This window comes from Leptodactylus fuscus, chromosome 6 (assembly GCF_031893055.1).
Source record: "Leptodactylus fuscus isolate aLepFus1 chromosome 6, aLepFus1.hap2, whole genome shotgun sequence".
Taxonomy (NCBI): domain Eukaryota; kingdom Metazoa; phylum Chordata; class Amphibia; order Anura; family Leptodactylidae; genus Leptodactylus; species Leptodactylus fuscus.
Window position 1 is genome coordinate 75,520,245 of NC_134270.1, and position 20,694 is coordinate 75,540,938.

The 20,694-nt window shown below is 37.1% G+C and overlaps 1 protein-coding gene and 1 long non-coding RNA gene across 5 annotated transcripts in view; both read left to right on the forward strand.

Annotated features, from left to right (window-relative positions):
- LOC142210839 (voltage-gated potassium channel KCNC1-like) overlaps positions 1 to 1,463 on the forward strand; it is an 85,205-nt gene extending 83,742 nt beyond the window's left edge. For 2 of the 4 annotated variants that reach the window (XR_012717001.1, XM_075280295.1), the window contains one exon: positions 868 to 981. Coding sequence is in view for 1 of the 4 variants with exons in the window: in XM_075280290.1 (XP_075136391.1) it covers positions 868 to 1,004 (137 nt within the window). In the remaining 3 variants the exon portion in view is untranslated. Of the gene's footprint in view, positions 1 to 867 lie in introns of all 4 variants that reach the window. The other 2 variants (XM_075280290.1, XM_075280292.1) reach the window with 2 other exon arrangements.
- LOC142210868 (uncharacterized) overlaps positions 1 to 20,694 on the forward strand; it is an 892,280-nt gene that overhangs the window by 119,837 nt on the left and 751,749 nt on the right. The window lies entirely within an intron of this gene.

Genomic DNA, 20,694 nt, shown 5'->3' on the forward strand with positions numbered 1-20,694 from the left:
CTTTAATGAGCCTCATGAGCCACAAAACCTAAGAGGTGAACATTAGGCTAGATGAATTTTTTAAAAATTTTCTATTGGGAAGTGTTGCCATCTGTGCCTTGAATAAGGGTGACCATGAAAGATCAGTGCAATGTGTGCACATGGTCAAATTCTTCAAGCTATGACCATGGTACTGTTATTATGAAAAGAGTCAAAGGGTCATGTTAATTGCATTAAGATTTAACTATAAGTCTCATCTTGCGTTGTTGAGTGGCTAGGATGTTAGGTTTACACTAGCGCCAGGCTCTACAGCGTTTGGGTCTACCAAGGACTCCAAACACGGAAGAGATGAACCTCTAAAATAGCGGTTACACATGGACACCAGTGGATCCCATTGACTATAATGGAGTCCACCAGGTGTCCATCAGATGTCTACCACTTCAAAACTGAAAGCAGTGGAGAGAAAAGTCCTCATTTGTCTAACAAAATCCTCACTGATAGTAGTTTTTTGAATGGTACTTGAGATATCAGGGTCTGCTCAAGGTGTTGTTGGCCAGGCACTAATAGACATGTGCATAAATTCAATATAATGAAATGAAAAATATACTCTATTGCATTTTTTGTCAATAAATTGAAAATCATATAGTTTATGTTCTTGAATATACATCAAATACCTATTTATAAAAACAAATTAATTTCAAAACAATTAACTAATGTATAAATGTCATCTAAAGATGGGAATGGGCATATATACAGCTTGTTTTATTTCTGAGCAGCCACAGTTTTAGCTTTTATTATATAAAGTTTCCCTGTCCATGATTCTGGGCAAAATAAGTTGCGCTTCATAATCTTTTTTTTTTCTTTTTTATTTATCTCATGGATATCAAGGTTATGAAAAATCCCGGAGTCTAAACAGCATAGCTGGCATGAGTGGAAATACGCTCAGACTGTCTCCTATCTCTACCCCATTTGGGTCACCATCGGCAGTGAGACGCCCACGGTCTCCCATTCCCTCCATCTTATAGCATGGACTCAATCAACTCATAAGGGGAACCTTAACTAGTAATAACTACAAAAACAAACATCAACACTGGCAAAAGAACACAAATAAAGACAAAATAAGACAGAGACTTTAAGAAATTTTGTTATTTTTTAAAAGGATGATGAAAAATATAGATTATATGCAGATATATTTAAAAAAAAAACAAGTTTGGCTTTTACTATAAGAAAAAAAAAAAGAAAAAAAAAACATTTTGCACTTTGCTGAGAATATATAATAGACTATAAAAGACTTTCTTGACTCCCCCTTCTGAATCAAATAGCTGTGCTCCAGGAAGACAATGATGTGGAGTAGAAAATGCTCTTCCACCAAGGAGGCACATGCCAAAGGAGGATTCTTTAGGGCGGAGAGGAATACAAGGGTAACATTTTTTGTAATGATATAAATATTTATTGTTCTTAAGAATTTCCTTCTTAAAATATGAAGGCAAAAATATGAAAAAAGTTTTAAAATGCTTATATATATATATATATATATATATATATATATATATATATGCAGAAGACATTTGTTAATACTACAGAAGACGTGTTTAGATATATACTTATATTTATGATTCTCCAATACATTAACTTTTTTTATTTTTTTTTGGTGGGGAAGGGGATCGTCCTTATTTATTTCCCTTTCTTTCTTTTTCTTTCCTTTTTTTTTATTAAACCTTGATCTTATTCCTATGGAGCTGCTTTGTGCTTCCTGATCACTCCTCGCAACCATACTCAGGATTTTATGAGCCATATATCATATATATATATATATATATATATATATATATATATATATATATATATTTGAGTGTATGTATGTACTTTGCTACCCTCACACCTCCTTACTACTTTCTGTGCATGATCTACTGTTGCAAGCAATAACAAGTCTGCCTGTCTGCATGTTCCTAAATTTAAGAAGATCCTACTGATTTAGACGATGTATTGATGTATGGATATTGTAGCTTAACACGGTGACATTCCCATAGCTATCTAATCATTTTGGTGCATGGCTCTGTTGACTGGTGTTTTTGTTTTTGTCAGAAAGCTGAGTCCACTTCTCCTTTCTTTCTCTTTCTCTTTTTCCTCCCTTCCACTATCTTTACCTGTGTCACACTCCCTCTTGTCTCCTTCCTCCTTCTCCTTTTTTTTTCTCTCGTCCTCACACAGAAAATTATAAGGAGAGTCCTGTCCTTGTTCGATATATGCAGGCGGAAGCAGTCACTGTGAATTAATTGATTTCCTCCCATGTACACAATATCCTTCTGACATCCTGATTTCTGAATAATATAAATTTTTAAAAATCTGAAATAACTACATAAAACAGCAACTACAGAAAATATACGGTAATGAATAAAAAAAATTAAGAAATGGAAAAAATGGCAAATTCTTAAAGAAAATCAATTCAAACAATGAGGGATGGAAATCAATGGTCATTCCCAATTCCTATGGGATAATGGTCACAGAATAAAAATCAGCTGCAATGAGAAAGAAGAAGACGCGGAAGAAAGAAGGAACTGAAAATAAAAAATAAACTGGATACTTCTATTTTTTAAATTGAGGTTCTATACAATTGGATTGCACTGGAATGGAGAGAAGAATGTGTTGATCACTTTGACTATTTGCAAGGAAGTCTCTGCTATGGGTGCGTTAATGCATCGACAATAAATTTAACAATACAAGGAAAAGGAACTGGAAAGATATAACAAAACAAAAAAAAAGTTCAAAAATACTATTCAAAGGTTGCATTTTCCTAGCCAGCATGTGATTGCATGTTATACTGTAACAATGATATTTAATGTTATATGCAAAAAAAGGTATATTTTCCTTCCAGACTTCAAACTCTGAAAATGTACAAATTTAGCCAGCCATTCGATGACGATGATGAGTACCTTAGAGACATTACATAAATTGAAGGATCTATGTAAGGGGCTCTTTTCCATAAGAGGAGTATTCAGAAGGTGCTTTTCTGCGTGAATACTCTGCTCTTTGATTCAAAGTAATACTTCTAAGATGCATTTCTAACTGATCGCGCCGGAGACCCTGGTGCTTAATGTGTGTTTGTTGAGATGATGATGAATTACTGGTTCCAATGCGTAATTTAACTTGCGCTCTTTGTTTCTCGTTCACAAAGGATGGCTATGAAAGGAGGTTGGTTCACTGTTGGTTGAATTTTTTAAAATTTTTACTGGTTGACAGAAGAAGGAGAGAAAAAAACTATGATGACCAATCCATAACTGAAATGTAGCAGAACAAGGGATGGATTTCAAACTATTTTTCAATTTCAGTTTCAGTTTTATCGATCATGAGGATCAGTACAGGCAAACAATCAGACCGTTATTTGGTTCCCACCTACACTGGAAGAATGAATGCCAAATTTGATTGTTGTTATGGACAACATATCTACTAGTACTTCACACTTTATAGTCCTATGTTTCTTTTACATCTAAACCAGGCCCAACAACATTAGTGCTGTAAGTCATGATCCCCTTATCAAATAAAAAAGATGGTGTTGAGGCACAATGAGTATCAAAATGAGAAAAAGTATTTTATGGATATGACCAGTGATATGGTTTTCTCCCTAGTTCTTACTATGATATCCCTACTATAAGATCTGTAGCTGGCAGAAACTGGGGGGCCATATGCAAGGTATCCAAGAGCTACATGTGGTTCTCAACACACTGGTAATGAAAGAGTGATCTATACATACTGGCATTAGGAGGCATTCACACTACCGCCGCTGTGCGCCCAGGTGTTTACACTCTAAACCCTGCGGAAATTGGACAGGGGATGCCTTGCCTTTTCATTTCAATGGGTTTTTAAAGCTAACCGCCAGTGTCCGTATGCGGCCTCTCCACCTGGAGACCATTTTGTTTTGGATGGACACAAAGTCCTGCTTGTACAACTCTGTTTCCATGCAAAGAAAGACAATTTCCAGGTAGAGAGGCAGCATACGGACATCGGTGGTTACCTTTAAAAACCCATTCACATGAATGGGTTTTAAAGCTGACCACCAGCAAACCGTCCCCTGTCCAGTTTCCCTGGGGTTTAGGACATAAGCACCTGGCTACGCAGTGGCAGTAGTGTGAACACCCCCTTACAGACACAAGGATAAGCCTGTACCATTATATTTAGCTTTATTTTCTTTTATGATTTTTTTTTTTAGGAGCACGCCATTTAAATGCTTTGTAGAATTACAGATTTTTTTCTATCTTTTAATGTCTTTAGAAATAGGAAAGGTATAATCGTAGCCCAAACACAGCCTATTATTATGTTTGTTTTTATTTTTTAAAACCTTCAGATATTTCGTATATCAGCTCAAATCCAGACCACTCTAGTGATGCATATGAAGATCCATAGTAAAAGGACATTCTTTTGCTCTAGATAACTTTCTGGCTTTGGCTAAAAATACAAACTAATTAGGTGAACCGTACTCCTCACGTGATGCCTGCAAGCAACACTTAGTCTCGTTTCCATGCTTCCCTGCTAAATTTAGATATTTTCTGAAACACATTTACAACCCACAAGAAAAAAAATACAATAAATTACAGTTCTTTCTTGGGTTTACAATAGTCACATCCTCATACACATTTGGATTTTAAAATTCAAACTCATTCATAGAGTAAGAAAAAGGTAACACGTGGGTGTTATAGAAAAGGAACATACATCAGTCATATAGTATAAGCTTGTGATTGTATAGTTACAATACATGACATTGCTCTGCTGTAGTATTCTGGAGACATTATGGTAATATCTATATTGATATTACAAAATCTACATCTGATCCTGAATTATTCTATATTTTTCTTTTGGTTTTGTATTTTATTTATTTATAGTTATATATCATATAATTATGTAACTAAATATTGTCAATCAAATGATAAAATGTCATAATTCATATGTATCTTGGGCCTAAAGAATTTGAGAGCCCCATTATTCCACTGACACTTATGTGATTTTGGAGGAATGCATCCAAGCTATGAAATTTACCTTAAAGAAAGCCGCATTGTTATAAATATCTGTTCATAGTGTTCCAATAGCTTTTGGTTCCTATAGGAAATAATTGAAGTAACTGAGATTTTAATCATTTTTATCTGCCATACTCAACATTCGCTTTAGCAAGTATGCCTTGGGTTCAATGGCTAAAGCACATACATAGATTGTGGACTGAGATAGTCAAATATATATCAGTTTACAAGGGGCTCTTGTAGACTATAGCAATAAACACTAGTCAGCATTCAGTTTTATTTTCTAAACTGGACTCTGAATGGTTGCATTTTAATATATGAGGACAAAAATTTAAATAAAATAATAATAATAAGGATAATATATAATAAATGCAGAAAAAGAAACGTCTATCTATCTGTCTAGCTCTAGATAGATAGATAGATAGATAGATGCATATGTATATTTGTGGTATTGTGAGTGAGATATATTCCATTTATAAAATTTTTATAAAATTGGTCATGGGTTATATTTTTCCTTTTGGTTGTTTTCATATTTTATTATCTATTTACTAGTGTTTTTTATATGTTTTTCTTTATGCTAATATACAATATGCATATTTAATACATTGCTCTATAATTTATGTTGTAACTTCGTGTCATGTTCCATCTCTCCTGTCATATTTGTGGTTTATAGTCTAACTTTCCTATTTCAGACAGAATATCTATATAGACCACGTGCATAAAAACCAGTAGAGCTTGGACATAGATTAAAGCGGTTGTCCATAGCAGTCAATCAAATTCAAATTTTCCTTTCTCTAGAAAATGCTGGCCATGAACATAGTGGTTACCATGGACAAGAATAAATGAGAGTAAATGCACTATTTGCCTCCATGACTCTTATACACACAGTTTACTCCTATGAATAGAATGCAACACAAAATGTATAACTAGGTAGTGGTATTTCAATAAGGAATATATATATATATATATATATATATATATATATATGTATATATATATATATATATATATATATATATATATAGTTTGGTATGTGTTTTTTTTTTGGGGGGGGGGGGTGAAAGGTAATGGGCTCTTCCTGTATGCAACTTCTTCTATGCAAATTCTGGTAGTCATCTCTCCTGCTTCTGGCATAAAATGAGACCCTCAGTAATGAACCAAGCCCCCTTTCATGAAATGAGCATCTTGTGTTGTATGTGCATGTACTTTATGACTTCCTGGCCAGATTGATTTCATGCTTGCAAACATATTCCTGGCTGTTTCTGCACATTTTTTTTACTGTTTGTTCTTGATTGATCATTGCGAGATGGTGGAACAAAAGGATAAATTATATTAAAGAGTCATTTTATTTTTCTTGGTTTCTTTCTTCCCTGAGTAAGTAAAGAAAGATACTCAATAATATATTCAATGCGTTTATTACAAAGCTGGGGCTACCGGGAAAACACCCACACCATTGACAGATTGCACCAATTGTTCAGCAAGAGGACCACTCTCCATTGGTGGGGTCATTCTGGACCCAACTGCTGGATGAAAATGTTGTAAGTTCCGTCCACCTCCAAATATTTTGGTAGTGTGGTCTACAAGTATTAATATGTGGCCCTCCTGGTGGGCTTGTTTGCAGTTCAGGTGATGGACTTAGCCCTAGCTTGATCATTACAGTAGCAGTAGTCCTTTCATTGAAAACCTCCGATTTCTTAATGGTGATCACTGGTGGTCATTGCTGAGCAGTTCACAATGATTAATCCTTTTAACTAAATGCATGCAATAGCAGAAGCTACACGCCACATGCTGCTCTCGCGGTGAACCATCTTTAATCCTCAAGTTCTCCCCAAAAAGGTAATATGCAAAAAACAACTATAGCTGCATTACTGCATTTTAGTTGAAAAAATGGAAAAGTTGCCTTGTTGGGGGTTACTTGTGGGCTAAATCTGGACGCCCTGCTCTGCCTGTACACCATATGTGTTCTGCAATTACAAGTTTACTATATAAAGCTTTATTTGAGTAGACTTTTTGTTTTCAGGCCTAAACTTTGGTGTAAAATATTAAGTATTAAGTAAATGAAACATGACTATATACAGGTTGAATAAAAGTAAGCGAATTAGACCCAATTGACAAGCGTTACAAAATAGGAGGCTTATTGATGATAGGCAGGTAATGAGCAGGTACTAGGACTTTTATGTCATCACTGTTGCAATGACCTGAAGAGAATGTCTACGAATAAACATTTTTCTGGCATAGCACATACCATCAAATGATCCACGTGAAATCCCATTGGTCTGCTTTGCAGATCTCTGAACCATATGTCTCCAAATCTGGTAAGGAGAAATGTACCAACCTAAGTTATCTCCATCCAGTAGAGGATGGGAACCAGCATTTCTGTTGGATCAATCGCAGTGACATATGATGCCTCATATACTCAAATTTCAATTGTTCGATTCATCCAAACTTGATCTTGGTGACTGCAGTTTTTTGATATCCACACAACTACAGAGTTTATTTTTTGGACACATATGACAACAAACATTGGCCTCTTAGTAACCACTGTCCTCGAGAAAATTGCATTGAAATAAAATATATTTTAACACAAAAGCTGTTAGAAAATAAGAGCACTAGGCTTACATTTTACTAAGTTACACAACTATTTGATTATTATACAGTACTTCCATTATGTCTCACAATATCCACAACTCCACAATATCCAGTAACTTATGCTGGTTTATCTCAAAACCAGGCCGAATTCTGTGCAAGGTAACCATCCCTATATAATATGATTGATATCTGCAAAATAATTAATAGCCCTCACTAAATCATTGCAACATTTTATCTAGAATTCTGACATATTCGAGGTAGTTACTTAAAGTGAATAAAGATAATTTTAGAGCAGTCAGAGTTCCATTATTCTGATAGAGAACTGAAAAACCGTTTCAGAGAGTTAATAAAATTCAGCCTTCACCAGCACAGGAGCTACATACTGAGAAGTTATTGAGTTTCACATGTAAGCAGTATGCAGTGAGCTCCCAAGCACCCCCTAGTGGTGGCTGAGGGCAGTAAGATTCGTTGACATTTAAAAGGGTTGTTCCATCACTTTGATATTAATGATTATGTATCCGTAATATCTGCAGAAAACCCCTTTAACTTTGCAAATGATTTGGAACTCAATATAACAAAGACAGAGCTCAACTTGCTTTAAATGTAGTCAGTCACCAGAACTCAGCATATCAACCAAACCTGTAGTCACCTTGAGAATAGGTGACTTTATTGCTGAGATATCATATATTTTTAATATGAAAATTACCTCTTGGATTAATGAGGACATTGCTGCTCTTTTGAGTAACGTTAACACCCATGTTGCACCAAAGTGGCTCATTTACATATTGACAAAAATGACAGTATCTTGCAATTACTGGCATTGATTCAATCAGGTGACTTTATGCTATCTATCCATGTAGCTGGGTTCATATGCTGGATTTTGGTGACAGACTCCTTTTAAACATATATAATGAAATTTGTTATTATATAAATGAAGGAAGTGCATGCCACAACCATGCCATTTGTGCGTGTGAATGCTCACATGCAATGTGGGAGATTAAAATATGGCTGTCACTATTCTAATGTTGGAGAATTAAATCCAAAGAATAATAATAGTAAATATCCAGGTTGTAATGATCAAATCCTCTGCTTTTACTTTGGCTTTTTAATAAATGTCCCCATCAATGTTAACATTGGTACTGCTCATGCAAACAACCATTATGCGTTTCATCAATGGTTTAAATGTTAGATATACTATTTGCCAATAATAGGATATGATTGGTAAGTGATCCTTTCTATGCTGTACATAATGTGACCTGGAAGTCATTGAACACGTACACGCATATCCACAAGTCACATTGCACAAATTGTTTCTAACTTCTTATGTTATATAGATAGTGCTGCTAATGTGTGTTAACACTTACCCATTACTACAAAGCTGCTTTGCTATATTCAAAGAGGGAACTTCAGAGCAATGTACCTCAAATGAAATTCTAGATATTTGGTCTCTAATCTGGGAGGAAATGTGAACTTCACCTCTGGGAGTTCCAGTTTATGAGCCACAGTCAAGTTGTGTTAGAGACCTATGTGGTGTTACTAGGAGTTAGGGGATGTTCATACTACCATTGTGAATGTCTTGTACTTATCCGTCATAGGATGAGAGCAACAGATTTTTCTAGAGGTAGAATGAGGGACTACCATCATGTCTATATACTTTTATAATCAAAGAAGAAGATCCGCAAGAAAGTTTCCATCATGTTCTTAACATGAGAGTGAACGCAGACAGACACAAGATGGAGGGCGCTCTATCTACAATTAATGTCTGTTGCTCTCATCCTATGATGTATGAGAACAGCAGACATTGTTAATGGTAGTATGAACCCACCCTTACAAGAAGGATCTCTGAAGTCATGTGAGAACATACTTTACTATTGCATGAAGTTGGTCTGCCATGACCAACCATCGAGTTCTATTATTTTATGTTGCTTTTTATTAAAGAGGAGCATAAAAATACAGAACAACACATTTTACCAGTTACATTTCTGGGCATTAAAATTTTATTTAATATATTTTAGTGATTAATTTTACAACCTGGACCTAAAATTCTGAAGTTCTTTACAAGGAAATTTTCAAAGATATTGGAAAATCCTTTGAAAATGACTGAAAACACCAACTCTTTTACAATATGGCCTCAAGAACGTGGCCATATTTCAGTTCAGTTTCCCAGAGCCATAATGGCACTTCTCAAACTGATATGGAATCATAAAGAAATGTGCCATGTTCCATGAGATGCCATGCAATGGAGATGTCACTGTGGTATCATGAAGCACAGACATACCATATACGTACACATGGCCTACTCCATACTACAAAGCCTTATAGACTTCATGTGCCTCCATACACAAGTCTAGTGGGCATGAGGAAAACTGTGAGGCATTGATACAGAAAATTGTATAACTTTTCATTATACAAACAATAACATTGTTTGATGAAACTTGACAACCCCTTTAAGGAAAGGATCAAAGACACACAAATGTCTATCAACCAGAAGACTTTGTATTGCTGTCTTGAGGGGTATGGATTTTCTTAGGATCATCTTGGTTTGCTATAAATTCTATTCCTAATCTGAAAGATTGTTAATTGGACGATTAGATATAGAAGGAGGTCTAACGGGGAACTTTGGAATTCCAGTAGGTTGCATATGTCTGTGTGTTTGCTGAGTCCATGGCAGAGTTGTAGTATGCTGGCATGAAATTATTCTTCTTAGTCTTCTATTCTGACTACAAAATAACCTCTAAAAAAAATTATTATCTTATGAATATGTGGACTGTGAACTAAATATTCTTATAGGAGTCAAGGAACTTGATACATCTTTAGGTTCTGCTTCTTCATTAACATTAATTCAGATGGCACATATGACTTGTGCTATGGTCCACAGTCTTCAGCTCCTTGGATCACTTATGGCTTATTGGTTTCTCTCTTTCAGTGTTTTAAAGTATTATTTACTTAAACATCAGTTTAACTTCTTATGAACGCCAGTCAGATAGACACATATAGCGGTAGCCAAGAAATGAAAAACCGACCAATATGATGGAAGAATGGTAATTTTCAACAGAAATGGCTCTACAACTCTTCAGTCAAATGACGTCCTGGAAACTTATACGTTTTTTACAATTATGAACCTAAATTTTGGCAAGGTAGTACAATAAATACTTTCATAGTGATTGCATTATAATAAATTTATGTTCATTCATAGTTCTAACAGCCATTTTGTATACACTAACAATATTCAACCAATGAAGCCTAACATAATATGGAAGTCACCACTATTTCATTATGAAAATGCAGCGGTTTGGCGCGGGGAGAAGTCCTGTGGCAAAAACCGCTGCGTTTGCACTATCTGCAAAGTGGATGAGATTCTGGCTAATCTCATCCACACATTGCTAAAAGAAATCTTCTTTTTGCAAATCACAGCTTGTCAATTCTACCTACAGAAACGCTGGTGTTTTCTATATAGGTATTATAGAATAGGAAAGTCCACACAGGAAATCTCTGCAGACTTTCTATGAAAAACGCAGTGGAAAAAATGCAATACATTTACGCCGCTGACTTCTACGCAGAATTTTTCAGCCTGCATATACTCTGGTATATGAAGTGAAACAATACTTCCAGCCCAATAATAACATTGTATTATGCTCACCCTATATAAATGTGCCAATGAAATAAAACTGTAATTTAATCAAATAATCAGATAGCTGTCATATATTAACCATATTCTAAGCATAGAACCCCTCACAGCAAACTCACCTCATCCATGGGCCTGCACTGCTCTGTACTGGCAGATATACCTACACCCATTCACTAACCACTAAAATGTAGTCAGATATCTGCACTCAGCGCCGTAGTTCTCATGAGGCGATCTGAAGCGACCACTTCAGGCGGCGCTATGCCAGGGCCCGGGGGGGGGGTGGCATTTTTGCTGACCTAAGCCAGTCCAGGACAAGCTGTCCTGGACTGGCTTAGCGTCACCATCTCGGCAGCCCGGCACGGGAAGCGAGCGGTGGATTGGGGAGGCCCTGTGGACGCAGCGCTGCTCCAGTGGCCTCCCCTCACGCTTAGCAGAGAGCAGGTCCTCTCCCTGCCTGCTCTCTGCCTGCTAACGCCGCCCCGTCCGCCGCCCCGTCCACTGCCCCATCCGCTTTCTGTCGTCCGCCTCAGGCGGCAAAAAAGCTAGGTTCACCCCTGTCTGCACGCAAGAATTTTATCAGACAAGAGTAATCTATTATTCATCATTTGCATCAGGGCGGATGTGCAGTGTACCAGGACAGTGCAAGGAATATGACTCTCATGTTTGTCATGAGGTTAGGGAGACAAAGGCTGTCATAAACGCTAGGCCACATATGGCCCCGGGCCCTAAGGTTTTATTTCATGTTCCTCAGATATCAATATTTATTAAATGTTACTAATAATCATTCTAGAAAATCATATTGTTCTTGGTTAATATTAATGTTCCTAATAATCTTTCTAGAAAATCATATTGTTCTTACTTGGTGCCAGGCGTGTTCAATAAACGAGACAGCAATATGAAGCCTCAAATATATAATAACTATGTAGCATTTTTCTCACTAGCAATAGAATCTTTTAACAAACAACGGTTTGTGCATTGGATCTCAGGTATGAGATTAAAAGAAAATCATATGGACTAGTTGCCCCTTTTGCAACTTGAAATCAATAGGCAACATGGCTAGTTTGTCTGTGATATGAATTCTATTATACAGTACCAGTTTAAGAAGCATTCATCTATATATACATTCACATTTGCATCTGTTATAGTCAATGTTCCTCTTTCATGATCTCTCAGTTAAGGCTCCATCTCACTGGAACGGCATACAAATTCGTACAACATTAACAGTAGAAGCTTGATAAGGTCCAAGATATAGCATTAACTCATTGCACCTCTGCAATCATATGACCAATATTTGACATACTCATCAATGGCATTGGGTCATGCCTGAGACTTACCATGAGTGATTGAGATTGAAATATGCATGTCATGGGCAGTTCTACTTTGTGTCACTTGCAGGTATCTGCAGTATGTGTAGCTAATATCATAGAGTAAGAGTTTCCCACCTGTGGCTCTCCAACTATTGCAAATCTACGAAATTTAGCATGCTCTAAGAGCAGGAATTTGTAGTTCTTCAACCACTGAGGAGCCACAGGTTGGAGACCACTTTCAAATGAGGACCCCCACAGTTAACTATTATACAGGTATTTTGATCCATGTGATTTGTCGAGGAACCACATGTAAGCAAAGTGACCTACGTAGCCAAGGACTTAATGAGCATGGTCCCATCAAAAGAAAGGATCTATTTTTCCACTATCCTTTGATGAGATCCATTTAAAACTTTAGAAGAGGTATATAAATGTAACATGAACCAAAAATACAGATGTGTGAAAAAAAATAATAAAAAAAAAGAAAAAAAAAAGCCAGTGTGGCAGGTACACTTCTGTGCAGAATTTATTTTAATATTCAAAAACCGGGCATAAGTGGAATGCATAGGAAATCGTCAGAGACGCATCTATCTATACTGAAATATATAAATATATATATAGTAATTAAAATTGTAAATTTGACATGTAATTTCCAAATGATCCATACTTTTCTTTTTTATATTTCCATTTCTACAAATGCTTTGAAATGGCTACTTTTTGAAGATAAAAATTAGTTATGTGCTTGAGAACTCCAAGCTGAATAAGAAAAAAATATTTGGGGAAATAAATGTATTATTTACTTTATTAGTCTACTGAATGAAAAAAAAATTGAAAGGGGGTGGGGGTGGGTACATTTATATAATAGTCATATTTTTTTTAAACCTCTCAGGTCATCCTCTATGGAGGACTTGTTCAGACATTTGTATGTTTTACACGTTCTAAACTAATTTATCAAATTATGGGGGTCGTGTATAACAAAAAAAAAAATAAAAAAAATAAAATAAAATAAATAATAAAAAAAAAAAAGCAGTGATGCAAGTAAATGCTTTCCTCCATTTTCCGACTTCTCTCTGCAATGGAAACTGACCAGTCAGTACATCTGTTGCTCAATTTTGTATATGTGACTCCCATTTTTTAATTAGTTTTACCTCCACAGGGACAATTCTGTAAAATTCACCCTGCTCATGCTGCATGTCTTCTCCTATGCATTTTGCAAGCTTATTACTTTCTATTTGATTCTTCCTCCTACTTTATATGGGATGCACTGACTATGGTAAATTAAAAAAAAAAAAAAGTTGACTGATACAGTAGCAATAGGTTATTGATATGCAATACAGTTTGTTTGATGACATATCACATGACTAAATATCCCTTTTCTTAGAAATTGTGGGTAAGGGCCAAGTACAGGGGGTATGACAGATATGTGCATGTACAGGCCTCTAAAGCTCATTTTATTGTTATTAGGATCTCCCAGGTATTATAATTTCATAGATCTTCTGCTACCTCTTACACGGCGACCAGTTTGATATTTCATTCTGCAGTATATATTTTTCAAACCCACATTTTATACATTGAGGATATAATTGCATGACATCTAAATCAAACACCGTAGTATGGCTTGTATAGCCAATATCACCTAATTTATGCCAAACTTGGTTTGACATAGACCTTAAATTTCCAGTTCAGCTCAACACACGAAGGGATATTTGACAAGGGCATGGAAAGATGCTTCAAGTTGCAAAATGGGTCTTTAGGGAATGAACATTTACCATGCCAAATTTGCAACGTGGAGCATTGTCATAGCCTGAAGACATCCAACTGGTTAGCCGAGTGAGAACAGTAGAGGTCGGCTCCATTTTCTATGTTATCTCTTTGTCATTTTACTGTATACATGTGCTCTGAGCTTGTCATGCCAATGAACACAGCTCTTCCCTGGATGAATATGATGAAGTTTGGGACTCAGTGCACTACCAATTATGAAACTGCTATTAATAACAGAATTGATGCTTTTATAATGAAAACTAAAAATGTGATTATAAAAAATATGACTATTTTCAAAGTGTATGTGCAAATAATGAAACTATTTTCTATACGATATACTATGTATGGGTGGACACATTCAGACGTATCATGTTAGTTATGTTAGAACTGTCGTTTTGTCATTTGCTATTGACTGCCTGCCATTCGAGACTTGTGCTAAGTTCATGTAGTAGGCAGCATCATGCTTATTTAGCCTTAACCTGTAATGTTCCTTATCTGTTAAGTAAACCTATCCATTGGGACACAGGTGATTTCAATATTAAAGTGATAATGCAACGACAGCGCAGTAACTGCAGGGAGGAGAGAAGAACAGTAATCTAAGTGACTGTTTTTCTGATGTACATATAATGCAGACTTCAACACTAGTCAAGAAGATCATACTTGTATTTTATACCCAAGGTGTTTAACATGTTAAATTGAGTTATTGACAATGATAGGAGATGCGCTTGCAAATGTCATATGACTATGATACTTGGCTGTTCCACATTTTGGTACAGGAGCTGCAAGGGCTAAACCGAGCTGGGGTGGGGGGTTTGGGGTACGTTGTCTATGCTGTATCAATGATAATGCTCTATTCTTGTCGGGGACAAGAGACCAGCTGGGCATGTTTTATCTCTTTTCTTCAGATCTTTGCCCCATATTTTCAACTTTGTATATCTGCAAACCCTTAGAAACCCAACTTCTGTTAACAAATGGTACCATGTGCGATGGTAGAGAGGTAACCTTACTAAACTCAGTCCAAACCTGTTGTGAACATGTGTATTTGGAGAATTTTGTTTTCACATTTTCCACAATAAATGTCTAGAAACTGACATCATTTTCATCCCTGTGTTAAACTGATTTTCCTAAAGCTGGCCATATATAGAAGGATGTCTCAATGATACCTATGGTTGTGAGACATCTTCTGGTGTTGACTCCCCTCAGTCTAGTCCAGTCCTTCTTTTTATTATGAAAAATTACAATAAATTGTCCTGTACGAGAAGGGATGAGCAAATTCATTAATTGCATGATATAGGCTGGCAAACCAGCACGGCAAATCAGTCTGATCCATTAGCCCATCTCCATCTCCCAAATTATCATCAGTTGAGGAATTTCTCACCTACCAAATGCTGCTTATCCCTGGTTTAACATACTGAAAAAGTACTATTTAAGATTAAAAAAATTGTTAATTACGGTAATCTCCAATCAATAAACACTATAGATACATGTTGATGTATTAAGTAAGACACAAGAATTATGGTAGGTCCTCATGGCGAGAGTGGTAGCTGAAATGGGCATCACAGGATGGTTGAAGAACAGGGTGACATTATCCCTCTTATTCCCTGAGCTACTATACACCCAATTAAAAGTAATAAAAAAAAAAAATAATAAAAAAGTGACTCACCTCATATTCCCCACTTCAGAACTAGACCATGATGCGACCTCCTGCAGAGAACTTTGGTACCCAAACTTAGTTATGCATGGTCTAGCAAACTCTGTACTCCATAATTAATGAAATATAGTAATCACTAAAAACCTACACTAAACCTACATGCTGAATACATTTACCGGTTTCTTGTAATGTGTAAGACTATACAGGTAGAATTGGATACATGTTACACCAACAGCTATATGTTGTTGGTAACATCAGAGCCATATAACTGGGTTGTTGGGTTGTCCGGGACATGATCATCAAATAAGAATTGACAACCCATTGCTTACCAGTCTAGCACTGTTGCCTGATGTCACCTCTAACCTTAGCATAAAACCAATGATAAGAGTTGTAGTTTATATCATAATACATACAAAACCAGTATATCCTTGAACAATGCAACACTAACCATGACCAATATAGACTCCTCCTCACATATCTTCACCCATATTTAATATTTTCTTTGTCCTTTTACGGATGGTGCTAACTGACATCTCAAATCTTCAATTTTTACCTCTCTGGATTACACATTGCAGAAAGCGGTGACAGAAGTTAGATTTAATACCTCATGGGTTTAACAAGTTTGATACAATTGTGTACATTGCCCAATGTGAAAATGTTGATTTCTGCATTTCCTCAATGAAGTCCATATTTTGCTTTGGTTTGATGGCTGGGAGAGGGACTGCTCCTGGGATTTTAGTGCTTTTAATTTTCTGTCCCAATGTACAATGTTTATTTCTGCAAGGCTTGTTCTTCCTGTTACTTGTATGTCATCTGAATACAAATGTTGAAGTTTAGAATTGCAGGAAACGTGTGCATGAAATTGACATGCAGGGAGTTACAGCATGAAATAAACTTTTCTTTTTTTAATTGAAAACTTTACCTGACGTGTCTGTGTTGTCATTTATTTTTCAGAATTCTCAAGGATCCGACTGTCTTTATATCTTTCTAAACTGACTATTGCAAATAATGTATACAGTAAATGGTTAGTGCTGTGGAACGTGTAAAAGAATATTGAGTCCAGTCCAAAAACTATCATGGCCATTTGCTGTGCATTTGAACTAAATGTACTGTACCTCAATATCAGTGGTTTCAGGATAGCTGTAGGGTTTTTCACTGAAATCCTTGCCCTAATAATTAACTACATATATTTATTTCCAGATTGACAGTTTGGTAGTTCGGATATGTCTGCAATAATGTCTTTTGATTGCGAGTATAAATGGTCATAACTAGAGATGAGTGAAGTGGTTGTTGGGTTCGTTACAAATTTTCCAAAAATTACATCACTCCAGAGTATAATAAACGAAGTCCCATAATAAAAACTAATACTCACCTTCCATCACCATTCATAGTGTTCCTAGCATTTCTCTTTGGCCATCTTTTGGCCCCTTCTGTTTGATGCCATGGCCCTGTGATTGGGTCTCAGCAGTCACATGGGTTACACCAATGCTTGCATGAAATTGTCATGGCATTAGGGTACCCCATATAACCCACTGTGGTCAGACTACAAGCCCCATTGTTCCCTCGGTGCAAAGGCAGGCAAGAGGCCAAAAGAGGCTAGGTGAGGGAAGATGAGTATCAGTGATTATTATGTTTCCGCAGCTCCCCTGGGTTCTGAACAGACCCCAGGTATATACTACTAGTACATCTAGTACTTCTGAAATAAATCTTGCACGAGTCATCCCTCTCAAGTCACCATCAGCAGTAATCTGGTTTATAGGCCTTGTTTTATGATATATACAGAAGACAACAAAAGCCATTGGCACTCATTGAAAGAGTTAACGCTATATATCAAGTCAAAATGACATTGTATTAAATTACTCATCATACCTCTAGATGTAGCAGATGTCCCTTGTTACAATCCTAAGTGTTAAAAGATCATAAGACTCTTTACTGGCCTTATTTGCATTTTCATAGTTAATAGGTCACCCTTAAACTCTGTTTTTGGCTATTTTTTATTTAGATTGTGAGCCCCATATAGGGCTCACAATGTACTTTTTTTAATCAATATGTCTTTGGAGTTTGGGAGGAAATCCACGCAAACACGGGGAGAACATACAAACTCCTTGCAGATGTTATCTCTAACAGGATTTGAACCCAGGACTCCAGCGCTGCAACCACTGAGCCACCATCTTGCTCCCTGTATTTGGCTATTGTATAGTCCAATCTAACCATTTAGGACTTTTGTTTTCCTCATCTGAAACTCCTCCAGCGTTAGAGCGTTAGAATTATGTTATAATTATATGTATCCTGGCCCCTTTTGGTGTGATATCATCCACTATGGCAACAGCTGTCTGACACTAGTTACTACAGTTCAGTTCGATGTCCACTGAAATCCACTAGTCGCTAATTGACAAATATTAAATATTAAATCTTATTTTTATAAGCATTCTTATTTTGCAGCATGTTCCATGCCTGTCTCTCAACTTTGCACAGTACTGTATGTTTATGGGAAAACTCTTTTAACGCTTTCCCAATATCCGCCATAATAGTTCTACAGCCACCGACATGCATTGTTTTATATAATGCCCCCCAAAGGCCCCTAGAGCCCCCACTGGGTGGCGAAATCACAAGAGCTATTCTGTTCCTACGACAGCCAGGCTTCAAGGCCTGTCACAAGAACATAGTTATTGATTCCCTGCTTTTGAAACCCCATATTTTTTAAAATTTTCCATTCACATGTCATATGAGGGATTAATGTTTGTAGAATACATTATACTTCATAATGGTATTTCTCAATATTCTATACAATGTGCTGGTAAAAAATAATAACATTTCTTAGCGTCGCCATATTCTTACACCCATAATTTATATTTTCATGTATGCATTACACATTTTTTTTGCAGGGACAGATGTATTTTTTACTATTTTGGAGAATATCAATTTCTTTGCTTTTTATCCAAATTTTCAATTTCAAGGTAGAGAGATAGATAGATAGATAGATAGATAGATAGATGGATAGAGTGAGAAGGTGACAGGCAGGGTGCTGGAATCTTGCTATATCTCCCCCAGGTTTTTAACTTATGTGTAGTCCAGTGCAGGTCTTGAGTAGGCCTCAGTTCTAGGTGTGAGTCTTTGGCTCATTACTGGGACCGAAAAAAGCTGCAAATTCTGCACTCCAAGGCAAATCCATGGAGTGAAAGGAGGTGTATGGTTCTGACCTGTAACCCTGAGTCTGGCGAGACAAAGTTGTGCTTGTTTTGTTCATGTAGCTGGTAGTAAGCCACACGTATAGTTAGGTTATCAGTTCTGTTTAGTTAGTGGCTCAGACAAGCAGGTTTTTATTTTGTTTTTGCCAATGTAAAGGCTGTATTTTGTTTTGTTATTTTGTGCTTGAAGTTAAGGTTTATTTATTTTCTTGTTTTTTTCTAAATAAACTGGTTTGCTGCATATTATGTGTCCCTGTCTTGACTGTTTGGGTCCGCACCACTGCTACTACTGAGCTAATTTCTCCACAAAAGACAGATAGATAGATAGATAGATAGATAGATAGATAGATAGATAGATAGATAGATGGCTATTCCCAAAATTTTTATTTCATGGGAATACAATTACAAGTAAGAGATTTTCTTCAAGAGCCAGGTAAGTACATGGGCAGCTTATTACCTGTGTAAATAATCGGCATCCTCAGCGGTTACAAGAACATTATCAAACTGTTACAGAAACTAGAAGATAGGACATGCTGGGATACAGTCTAAAATCCAGGTAAGTGATATGTAACTTTTGTACTGTCTGAATTCAAAATCCTGTATGCAATTCCGTTATAATATCTAAAGTCTTAATAATAAAATAGATGTCACATTGAATTTGCATAAGTATTCAAGATTCAATTACAACTGAACGTCTTGAGATAAAGAAAACGGTACTATTCCGTTATCGGGCCAGCAGCAGCGCATTTCAGCACCAGCTTTCGGGACAGCAGTTCAGTTCAGCAGCGGGAATTACAATGACATCCGAGGACTGCTGGCCCGATGCTTGTGCCCAGTAGCCAGTACATCAATGACCCCCCCTCCATCTCCTCCTCCTTCCAGTGCTGCCCCCCAGCTCTCCTTACATCTACCCCGTACCCTCTCCCCGCCACATGACTAAGCCGATGCTGGCCCGATGATAGAGGCCGTGCTTGTGTGTAGTAGGCAGTACATCGATCGATGCCCTCATCCTCCTCTTCCTTCCAGTGCTGCCCCCCAGCTCTTCTTACATCTGCCCCGTACCCTCTCCCTGTAATAGGCCTCACCGTAAATCTTGAGCAATGAATGCTACTAGATAGCCGCCGGACGCTGCAGAAAGTTTGTCCCTCCGGCTCGCTGTAGCTCACCGTTCCTATAGTCGGCGTGTTTCTTGTCAGGGCCTGGATTGAGCCCCGGTGTCTTTCCTTTCGGTCTCGGTACTAGCGCTGAGGTGAGGCCTAGTCGTGTGGCGGGGAGAGGGTACGGGGAAGATGTAAGGAGAGCTGGGGGGCAGCACTGGCAGGAGGAGAAGGATGGGGGAGGGGGGTCATCGATGTACTGGTTACTGGGCACAAGCATCGGGCCAGCAGTCCTCGGATGTCATTGTAATTCCCGCTGCTGAACTGCTGTCCCGAAAGCTGCTGCTGAACTGCGCTGCTGCTGGCCCGATAACGGAATAGTACCAAGAAAACTATAGGGATAAGCAACAGTCATCATTGTTGACAAAGAGAACTCCCTCAATGAGATGTATATGATGTGGTGCCCAACATCTAAAATGTAAGCCCCA